The 11,751-nt window shown below is 39.1% G+C and overlaps 1 protein-coding gene across 1 annotated transcript in view; it reads left to right on the top strand.

The window, feature by feature from the left end:
- Positions 1–294: 294 nt before the first annotated feature.
- LOC142040352 (macrophage mannose receptor 1-like) overlaps positions 295–11,751 on the top strand; it is a 64,216-nt gene continuing 52,759 nt past the window's right edge. Inside the window, 4 exon segments of the mRNA XM_075048167.1 lie at positions 295–440; positions 4,215–4,616; positions 6,061–6,234; positions 11,094–11,258. Of these exon segments, the coding sequence (XP_074904268.1) occupies positions 380–440; positions 4,215–4,616; positions 6,061–6,234; positions 11,094–11,258 (802 nt within the window). The 5' untranslated portion in view covers positions 295–379.

Raw genomic sequence — 11,751 nt, 5'->3', positions numbered from 1 at the left:
TGGAAAACAAACCAGTGACACACATGCGACGCTGACAGGGTAGCAAAGGGGATAAAAAAAAAAACAAACCAACACCACAACAACAAAAAAACCCCAGCCCTCCTCTCAGCTATCACCACTTTATCACCTGCATGTGCCTGGAAGGAGGCTCTTCCCTCCGCTGAGGGGAAAAAAAAAAAAAAAAAAATCAGCTTAGGAAAGCAAAGTTTGAACAGCGAATTCCTGTTATTTCAAAACGCCCCATGTGACAGGATATTTCCTTATCATTTCGAGCCCAGAGCTTTCCCCTGATCCACCAGCCCTTCACAAGTGCGGAGGACCTGCCCGGCGGGAAACCCTCTCCTCACAGCAGCGGGGCGCCACGGGCGAAGCCGCGGCGATGGCTCCTTCCCCGCTCCTGCTTCTCCTCGCACTTCTCCCCCGGGTTTTTCCGCTGCTGGGTAAGTGCCCGCAGGGGCTGTGCGGGGTGAGACGTGCCGAGAAAGGAGCGGGGTCGCGGCGGGCACCGAGCCCAGCCAGACCATGGAGGGGGTTAGGTAGAAAACGTCCGCGCAGGTGGAGAAGCCCGCGGCCATTTTAACCCCCTGGGTGCTGCCTGAGGAGAGCCTCGATGCGGCGGGGCGGGCGGCTGAGGGAGGGCCCGAGGGGAGGCTACCGCCTCCCCTCGGGCCCTCCCTCAGCCGCCCACCCCAGCTGCCTCCCCTCTTCGCCGGCACCCTGAGGTACCCAGCGGGCGAAGCTGCCCGACGAGGCGGCCTTTTGGGTGGCAGTGGTGGTGTGGGTGCCAGACTGACCTGTCACCGGCGGTGCCTCGGTTTCCCTAGGCCTGGGGACCTGCTTTTGGCAGATGGCTTTCGTGGGGGGATGTTGAGGTAGCTGAGGTATTGGCACGGCTTAAGGCTGCGAAAACAGGTGAAAGCTGTGTTTCTGGGTGAAACCTGGAGCTTACACCCGCGCGCTCTGAGAATTACCGTCATTTCCAGCGCGCAGCTATTTTTCAGTGAAAGTTTTGCATCTGCCCTTCCTGAAAGCCTCTCGGCATCCTCCACGCTCCAGGTTGAGGTCTGCTGAAGCAAAACTTCATAACGCTGCCTTGTAACCATTCTTGCTTTGTGCAATTAGCAGCAATCATTGTAGGCCATCTGGTAAGCGAGAGTCTGCGTGGAGAAGACAGTCATCTTACCTGCTTGCTGCCTCATTGCTTCCCCCTCTTTTGCTTCTGGCTTTTGGTGTGCTCTTCTTGTGCTCTCCATTAGTGTTTAACACTGGTAGCACTTCACTGGCTTCACGAGTTCCTTCTTGATTTACACTTGCATAATCTGTGATAGTTTGCAAATGCTGCAGAGCGTGAAGCTACCTTGGCATACTGGAAAATTCTACTGTGGAAAAGAGACTTGGCCAGTGAGATTTTACAGTACTTGGCACAATTCTTCAGATACAAGCTGAGGACAGAGATAGACAAATAGTCACAGTGTGGTGGGTGAAGAAAAATGAAAGCCTGGGAGAAAAATTCTATTATGATCTACTTGGGACTTTTGAGGAAAAAGATGCTAGATCTCCCTGTATGGGTTATAATGGTGAGGTAAGTTGGTTCCTGTGCCTGGCATATTCCTATGCATTTTAAAGAACCTCCTTCCAGGGCTAAGTTTCAAAATATGGAGTACTCTGTTAGAAATCTGTGTAATTCAAAGTACCAACACTGTGGTACTCATGATTGTGCTGTGGTGGACCTTTAAGCGTACCACCTACGGCTCATCTATAGTGAAGAATTGCACCCTGTTAGGGGAGCTCTATAACAAATGTTGCTACAGAACAGTGAAACACAGTTAATGGTTATATAAGGAATTCTGCTCAGCCCATTTTACAGATACAACTCACCATGTTGACAGGAATGGTATCAACTGTTTACAGAGGAGAGTTGGGAGGGCATAGAAAGTGTTGCACTAATACCTGGCTTGTTTCATATTCTTCTAGACTATCTAATAACTCACACAGAAAGTGTTGTACGGGAATCTCCTTTGGTGTCCCAGCAGGCAGAGTAAACACAGAAATAAAGCTGTAAACTAGAGCAATACAGGACCGTGCTACAAATCTGCTGTATGGTCATGGATGAGACAGGAGCAACTCTGGGGGGAAGGAAATCCTGCAACTACAGTCTCAGCCACAGTTGCTCCTGCATCCTGCTGCCTCCTGTTCTGTCCTTCTGTTTTGGCGCCAACTTCAATGCCTGCTTGGCTGTGTTGGCCCTTTAGCTGCTTACCTATGTATTATTCCCTGTCAGAGCCCTGTGTGTGCTGGGGCATTTGTACAAGCAGCCATGCTGTGTTTACACACTGCTAATGATTTGTAAAGATGCAGTCAGAATAGCAGAGGGCCAAAGATTTGCCTCTCTTCCCCCCCCCCCCCCCCCCCCCCCACTGGCCAGACGTCTTTGTTCAGCTTTCTATCCTTGTTTCTGAAGCCAAAACTGTGCACCCTTTCAGGCTTGGGTGAAACAATCCAGGCTTTTGACTTTGGGGTACCTTTTTCACATATGTAGCATCCTGTCTTTAACACCATAAGCTGCATAAAATAAGGAATGTTATTTTAGGTCACAAATACAATTGTAGCAGTTTGAAAGATCAGGCAGTGTTTTCCACACATGTGAAAATGGCTGACATGTCTTTTACCCAGAAACTTTAAATAAGATTTCAGGAAAAGTAGAGTTGCAAGCATTGCATATATCAGTTTACAATAACATTGTGCTAAATGCTAGTAGAAAAGCAGAATAAAAAAATTTATCACCAGCAGTGATAATTATACATTTCCTTGTATTGTCTGTGAGTAAAACAGATTGGCAAAAGGCAACAATTTCTGTCTCCAGTGCTCATCAGTTTTACACTACTTCCCAGTGAGTTGGAAGCCAAAGGACAGGAGAAGGAAACTGAACCATGAATGAGATAAGTCTAGGTCAGCTCTTTCTCTGAGAGAGAGGTTATTTGTTCCCAGGTTGTTCTTCTGCAGAAAAGTACAATCATTTCCACATTGGAGCCTCAGCAGAGAAGGGAAAATTTTCTGTGGTTAACCTGTTTTCCTCTTAAATATTTCTCCATTATAGAATTTGTTTAATTTGGTAATCATACACTAAAATAAATAATGTTTTAATTAGCTTCAATCCCCAGAGTCACATATATTAGTATTTCTCTTTCCTAGCTTGTAGCCCAGTTAAAATATAGTTTTAAGACCTTGTGCATCCTGTTACGTTATGTGATCCAATATCAGAGAGAACTATTAAGTTACTGTGCTAAAATGTATCTCAAGGGGATCAGAGAGGAGAAATTCTCAGTCTCTGGGCAAGACCAGCTCAGAAATGTTGCACTCCATAGTACATCCAAGTGTAAGAGATGCTAAAAACTTTTCTAGTGGTTATGATTTTGAAATAAACCTTGAATACATGAAAATGCATGGTGTAAAGCACTATTTGCTAGGAGGGAGAAATAACATTGGGAGCTATGAAAAGCCTTGTAGATTTTCATGAGTCATTAAGAGACGTAACTGATGATGGCAAATATCACTGTTGTCAGTATTTTAAGAAAGGAGAAAGAAATCACTGATGACTCTAGTTGAGTGAAAAATGAATATACTGTTCTAGCCCTACAAGTAGCTTGTGTATAAAGCTTAAAAAAATAGCCTCCCCCTCAGTTAAGACTTAAAGGATCTTAGCAGAGCTTATGGGAACAGAACTCCCCGGTGTGGGGAAGTGAGGCCTGAAGAAATTAGTGGCTGTTGTCATCTCCTCACACCTGGAAGCCAGGATCAAGGAGCCAGCGCTGCTGGAGTGCTCAGTGTCAGGATCTGCAGTGTGTGGTGTGCGTGCTCCCTTGTTTCAGTAACTCCCATGGGTGCAGTTTGGAATAATAACATGAGTGTGTTTTTTCTCTTCAGTTTCAGCCATGCTATAAAGTTACAGCAGACACTAGAGCTGCATCTCTGCTGCCTTGTGCTTTTGCATGTAGATGCTTTCACTGACGCAAATAGTTGAAATGTCCTCACATCTGAACTTGTTGCATTCTACAGTCACTTTAACAGGTGTATGCCACAGGAGTACCGCACCTTCTTTTGCTGAACAGATTATGAGATTTTAACCCCAAGAATAGTGTCTAGATTAATATTTCATTTAGATAGTATCTAAGATTACTTCAAACCAAATTATTCCAGTGTTTTTTGTCTTACAGATACTAGCATCTTCTTAATATATAATGAAGATCACAAGCGCTGTGTACTGGCTCAAAGTTCTAATTCAGTGACTACTGCTCCTTGCGTTCAAGAAAATGAGTCACAAAAATTCAGGTGGGTCTCAGATCACCAGCTTATGAGCATAGGATTCAAATTGTGCTTGGGAGTGCCTTCGAAGAAAGACTGGGTTCCGATCACTCTGTATCCTTGTGACAAGGCTAGTGAACTTCAGCGATGGGAATGCAGAAATGAGACTCTCTTTGCAATCCAAGGGGAAGATTTGTTTTTCAACTATGGAAACAGACAGGAAAGGAATATTATGCTGTACAAGGGATCTGGTTTATGGAGTAGGTGGAAAGTCTACGGAACCACAGACGATCTGTGTTCTCGAGGCTATGAAGGTAAAGTTCTGTAAATTAATTTCTGTATTTCAAACTCATTTCTATGTGTCTCTAATTAAAATATTTAGAAGTGTAGGAGAATTTCCTTCATCTCATTAATGATCAGTGAGTGTGACTTCTGGTGAAATCAGGAATACTTCAGTGTGTGTTTTATGTTTTTTGAGGGGTTCATTTTGCTTTTTTGTCAAAGTTGTCTAAGTTCTGACAGATAATTAACTGTGCATGGTAGTGATTCATTTGAAGAGGGGAAAAATAGTCTATGGTTATTCAGAACATGTGTATAACTATTAGACAACAGTTAATGATAGCTTTTACTCTTTACATGTGTACAGAAAGACCTAGTGTAAGTGTATAGTCATGTTGATTATGTTTTTTTCTTTTTCTTTGGGGAGAAAATATTAATTATGCTGTAAGGATTTAGTTAACTCTTGACATCTTCAGTTCCAGTATATTGAAGATGCATTCCTAGGTGTTTGAAGTGAGTCTCAGAGTTGGTGCTGAAGTGTTAGACAAAGAAATTAGATATTTTAAATAGTTAAATTTGAAAAAGTTATGTATGATACATACATACATACAGACATATATATATATTTATGATAAGTATCTGGGAATATGTTTGGCTCCCATTTAGTATTCTTTAATAAAAAGAAATGGTCACAGAGGGAGGTATGGATGCATTTTCCATGGCTTACACAATGGCTGATTACAGTACTAGTCCTTGTTCTAAAGCCAGAATAAAAGAACTCTAGCAAAGCAAATTATGTGAAAGGAGGTGGGGGGAGATGGCGTGATGGCCTGCCATTCCATCCTCCTTTGTTTTCTAGCAGCTCTGTGAGACAGTGACCTTGGTATGTCACCTCTCTAGCAGTCCCTGTCTAGTAGTGTTCCTCTGTATGTCCTCCCATCAATGCACGTACATTATATGCGCACTCACAGAAAACTGCTTTAGTTACTTTGATAAGTGTCATCGAGTCAGGCTTCCGATGAAACAAAAATTACCTTTAGATGCCAGTGGAAATTTTATTTGGGTGTAGTATATTGGATTCACCTGTGGTATATATCTTTCAATTTTATATGTACGTGTTCTTCCCTGTGTAAAATGGTCTGCAAATGGACAGAAGAATCAGCAGTTGTTTGTGCTTAAAAAGAAAATTGCTTAACTGTGTGGATTTTATACTTTTGATTTTTAGAAATGTAAAATTTAACACAGGGATGTACTTGTCTTAGCTCAGTCAGTTCTGGTCAGTGGTCTGCTTAAGCAATAAACGTTTGTCTCATTGTGGACATGGTTGTCAACTCAGAGAGTAAAATTATCGATGTCCCATTTCTAGTACAGTTAAGCATTGCTTTCTATAATTTCCTATAATATGATCATAAAGCTGAACTGATGTATATCCCATGCTTATGACTGTTTATACATTTTCAAATTCTTATGTCTCCTTAGATACCTACACAGTGAAAGGAAATGCCAATGGAGCACCTTGTGTATTCCCTTTTAAGTTTGGTGATAAATGGTATGCTGACTGCACAGATGCTGGCAGATCAGATGGCTGGTTCTGGTGTGGAACCACTTCAGACTTCGATGTTGACAAGATGTATGGATTTTGCCCATTGAAATGTAAGTTTTGTATGTTCATGATTCTGTTGTACTGTTATCCAGCTGACTGGAAATATTGGTGTCTTCATCATGTGCTTTACTGTACAAAATACAGTCTGAAATGGTGCATTTTTCTGTCTTTACTCAGCCTGCTATCCTTTTAGGAACTACTTAAATACATAATTATAGGGCTCAGCATAAAAAAAATTGACCAACTACATCCAGGTGAAAGTGTGTTAATCATATGCTGGAATCTGTAATTACACATTTACTTAAATAGACAGTTAATTAGATGTAAAGACGCTACATTAGTATATGCAAAAGGCTGTGTAGAAATTTGTGCAGCAGAACTGGAAGCTAGAATATAGCTTAATTGAAAATTAAGACTACTTTGTAGAATGAGTTGCCTTTTAAACATGAAGGAGCTTACATGAAATTTTACTAAATCCCAGTATTTCCCAAATCTGTATGCTATGTTGTAGTTCTGTATTTAAAATCAATGAGAAGTATTTATATTCTAAATTCCCTGGTTTTAGTACAGTTAGAGTTTCAACCATAGTATTATGAATATAAAGACCTTTATTAAGAAATGTTGATATTACTTCAAGTAAATTGGAGTAATATGCCTGTATGTATTTGAATTCTTTTAAATTTGAATACAGTTTCTCTGAACTTCTGTGAAACATGTACTAAGCATTTTGTCTGCAAGCTGCTGCTTCTTCTGTCATGCTGAGAGAGGTAGCACTTCTCCCTCCCTTCTTCTTTTTTATCATGTTTTGCTGTAAAGCTCCAGCTGACCACAGTCAGAGCTAAAGAGAAAAGTATGTCTTTCCTTTGATGTGAAGAAAACAGTTTGGGTTGATCTTAACTGGTTTGGTGATGAAATATTAGTGTCCTTGCCTGATCTCCATGAATGCTGCATTCATTATTTTAGACAAATAAAAATTTCATGTTTGTTTGTTTGTTTGTTTCTATACCAGTATTATTTTCAAGATATTAAAAACATGTTGGAAATATCAATCCCATCAATACAGCACATGCAAGGTCAGCTTAAGAATGCTACCTGTCCAGTGTTCTCTGAGTATAGCAAATAGGAGGTATCATTAAATTTTGTTTAATTCTTTGGCATAATGCAAGGAAATCCATTCAGATGACTGTGATTGCTTTTGGAAAAAGCTGCTTCATGCTGATTGCCTGCATGTTTCCTTCCTGATTCTTCAGTACTGGCTATAAAATATTCAAGTTTGGGTCATGTATTTTAATGAGAGACAGGCTGTGCTAGCAGAAGTTTTAGTCAGCCCTATGAAAGAGGAATGCACTGCATGAGAGAGTGATAAGTTAATAAACTTCAACAGCACCTTTAAACATAGAATGTTTAAGTCTTTTTATGTTAAAGTTTATTTAATAAGAGTGAAATGTTTGGTTTTTCTTAAACTGGCTGAGGGAGCAAAGGTGTGGTATGAAAATATGTGGTGCGACCTATTACAGCTGTTCATACTGGGGCCTGGACATAAGTGAAATTATCATGACTGAACCAGTCACTTTTTTTCATTGTGAGCAAAACCAGCTCAAATGTTCTCCAAAATGAAGAGGGCATAAGACCATAATTATAACAGTTATTATACTCAATAGAGGTGTAGAAATTTGACCAGTGAGATAACGTAATTGTGAGTATGACCCTTTATTTGGTGCTTTAAAAAGAGATGCTGATACAGTGACAATAGAAACTTAAATGCCACAGGAAGAAGCAGAAATGTTGCTATATCAGACAATTTTTAGTAGCTTAGGAAGTACCGGTTCTTTACAGGTTACACTGTGTCTTTTTGAGCTGTATGTTGCACTGCAATATAAAAGTAGGTGCTGGGGAAGAAAACAGGTTGTACAGTGTAAGACCATCAGGAGAGTGAGTCATGAGATATGCCTATAGCTGTATTCAAGTGAGCAAAAGTCTATTGAGGCCCCTTTCTTGACAGATGAAAGAGCTAGAATTTTTGTGAAGAATTTAGAAAGCCTTATAAGTGATGCATAAAACTTGCAGCTGACTAGGAAGGAAACGAAAAATGCAGAGAATGAGGAAATATTTAAATAGTCATAGCCTGGTATGTTAATTATTGGGCAAATCTACATCTTTGTATTCATTCACAAATACTGAATTTATTTTTTTATGACAGGCTTTTTCCCCATGCTGGTGTTTCAAGATATTTTGAAGGGGTTTTCATTGTGGTTCTATGGCTGGTTCAAAATGCCTGGTGAATTGGTCAACTAAGTTATATGGGGTTAATTGTGTTGTTTCTTCTGATTTATCTGGAATTCATAACCTGACTTTGGACCTCACAATTTTTTCTAGGAAAGAGAAAGAGAGGAGCACTTTGGGAAAAGATATCTAAGTGAAGATAAGCATGTGAAGGAAGTTTAGTATAATTCAGACTTTTTTACTATTGACAGCATTGTATCTTTATATACTATGTTATAAATTCACATAAACTGTAATGTCTTTATTATGAGATTCCTTCCCTGCTATATGCTCAGAGAGGAAGTGATGGCAGTTATTTTATAGATTGTCTAACACGATTTATATTCAGTTTTTGTTTGCCGTGATTTTATTCATGTGGTTTCCAAGGATATTGGACTAAGACTCCTACTTGCTTTGGATGGATAACTAAACAAACAAGAACGCTTTATTGTTACTGCTAGTCAAAGGCCAGATTTCAGCTTGCAATTTTGAAATTAAAATCTCTCAAGATTCTTCCATTTCCTAATTCAGGAGAAAGACCGTATTTAATATGGTAATCATGTTGACTTTTTTTTAATTATAAATGTCATAAATGTCTGCATTGGTCAAGACTTTGTGCCTTTCCTGTAAGTTTGAACTTGTCTGTCAAGGGCTATAGCAGAAATTCAATGCATTTTTGGTCTGCTTTGTTTTGTTTCAAAGACTGAGAACTTTCAAAGACACAAGTGAAATTTTCCAATTTACTATATCATACTTCTGGGGTTTTGATAGTAATGAGCGGAAATAGCTAGTTCTCACTAATTTCAGTGTATACAAAAAGCATGCTGAATTCATCTGTGTAGGGATGAAGTTCAGCTTTTTAATTCTTTTTCCAGTTATGTACTAAAGACAGGTGGGGTTTAACATTAATTTAGTTTAGATGCTAAAATATATCATTCCAGAAAAGTGATTCGTCTTCTCGTTTCTTGGGATACTAAACTTTAAACAATAGCATATAGATTTTCCAAAATCCTGCTCTGTGAAGGTATTTGACCTCACAGAACTCAAAAATCTTAAAAACAAATTTGCCAAGGTTCATAAATGAACTTTATTTTTATGAAAGACAAAAGTTCTACAGGAGAGCACCATATGCAAGTCATAAATTATGAGACTGGGAGTGTGAGGCGGAAGGTTGGATGAATGCCTGAGACTTGTTTACCTCTTCCTCTGTAATAATTGTACAAGATTTATAAAACCCTTTCTATCAAGTCAGAGGCAGTTTTATTTACTGAATTATAGATTGTAGTATTTTTGCAATCTCCATTTTATCCCAGGCTTGTGCTTGTGCTTGTGCTTGTGCACAGGAATTTATGTTCTTGTAGAACACAGTGTAGCGAAGAAATTTTGCCTTCTGATAGTCATAAAATATTTTGGACAGAAGTTGGTTTGTGGATAGTGATAATGGGATGAAAGTTCCCATTTTTAGTCAAGTGTCATTATTACTGTAGGTTATATTAGATTTTTTAAAATAAAGATAATTCGAAAAGAAGCACTTCATATTATCTATAGACTTTCAGATTTAATACAGGAAAAAGTGGAACTAGTTACTGACCTGCTGACATTTAACATGTATCATCCTTTGTCTTGAGTTTTGTTTATTGTACTGTTTTCCTCTTATTTGCACACTTAAGTTTTCTGAGCTCTCTGAATTCGGAAAAGGAAAAGACCTCTTTCTCAAATTTTTCACAGCTTGCAACTTGAGAAACTCTGATACAGGCTGCAGGATTTTCAGTCATTTTCCCATTGTCAGCATACATACAGTGACCTCTGCTATACTCTGCTTTTGTCATGCAACTTTAATCTCTTTATGTGATATGTTGCTCAGTGTTGGGGGCTCCTGTAGGTTCCATTTTTGGCAAAGCAAGATCATACTTGTGGGGATTCAACTGAGACGAGCCAGGAGAGACTGCAGCAATGTAAGGAGTGTGGCACCTTCTGGGGCCACTTCTAATGTTGGGCCCTGCTGGATGATGTTTTCACTGGTTTAGCACTGCCTAAATGTGCCAAGTTCAGGTATTCAAGGAGATCACAGTCAGGTCACATGGCAGAGAAGAAAGCGTGATGGTATGTCAGATATATGTATAAGACAAATCAGGAATTGAAGGAAAATGTGAGATGGATGCTGGTAATGTAAGTTTTGCCTTCAGTGCTTGGGTCTGATTACCTCTGTCACAGTAAGAAAATACATAGTCACTTTACATAGTGCCCAAAATTAGTAAAAAATTGGGGTTACTAATCTCAGAAAAGTGGTCAGCTTGATATACACTTTAGCTAGCATAAATCTGGAATTTTTTAGTCTTTTTCTCCACAGTGACAAATCAACTCTTTTAGCATGACTTTAGCCACTCAACTTCTACCTTAAACAGCAATTTTGTTATACTGGAGAAAATGGTGACCTTGTTTCATTACCTGTGTACTGTCCAACACAGCTGGCATGGTTTAGCTCTGCTCTGGATTTACTAACACATTAGAGAGCCTCAGGGCTCCTTTCAAACTAGTTGTCTATAGCAGTGTTTAGGTTTTGTGTATTTTTGCTATGCAATTTATTATGTATTTTACCTGGCTCCGTCTTCATGATCAGTAACAGCATTTCTTTTTCTCCCTACAGTTAACAGTATTGATTTGTTGTGGAATACAGATCCTTTAACAAATGTCCAGTATCAGATAAACTCTGAGGCAGCTCTGAAATGGCACCAGGCAAGAAAAAGCTGTCAACAACAGAAGGCAGAGTTATTAAGCATCACAGAGTTGCATGAACAAACATACCTGACAGGTAGGGTAATATTATCCATCAGGCTTTTTTAAAAGGGCATTATTGTAACAGTGACACTTCTATAGCATGTTACATCTTGAAAATTGCTATTTGTTCAATTCTAGTAATTAGTAAATTTAAATTGTTATCTTGAATGATTCAGCTGGGAAAATCGGACAGAAAATGATTATTTTATCTTGATTAAATATTGCCAGAAGCTTAGAGTAATATAAAAAATACAGCAATTAAGTAATGCAAACAATGAAGAATGAATGTTGGAATGCAGAAAAATGCAAAATAGTTTGTAAACCAAAAATGTAGATACCAAGATTGCATCCTTCTTGTGCTCTACTTGTGTGCACTTGTCAGCATTTTTGGCCTATCTCATTGAAGCTGTCATATCATCAGTATGTGCTAAAATATGAAAAGAAAGAAAAAGAAGTAATAAACAAAAGGACTCACAAATAGCTTGTTTTATTTTTGATCTCCTTCAGTGTTTTTTGAAGTAATTTCC

Source organism: Buteo buteo, chromosome 2 (assembly GCF_964188355.1).
Source record: "Buteo buteo chromosome 2, bButBut1.hap1.1, whole genome shotgun sequence".
NCBI classification, from domain to species: domain Eukaryota; kingdom Metazoa; phylum Chordata; class Aves; order Accipitriformes; family Accipitridae; genus Buteo; species Buteo buteo.
The sequence above is the reverse complement of the archived record's forward strand: the minus strand, read 5'-3'. Positions and strand labels throughout refer to the sequence as shown.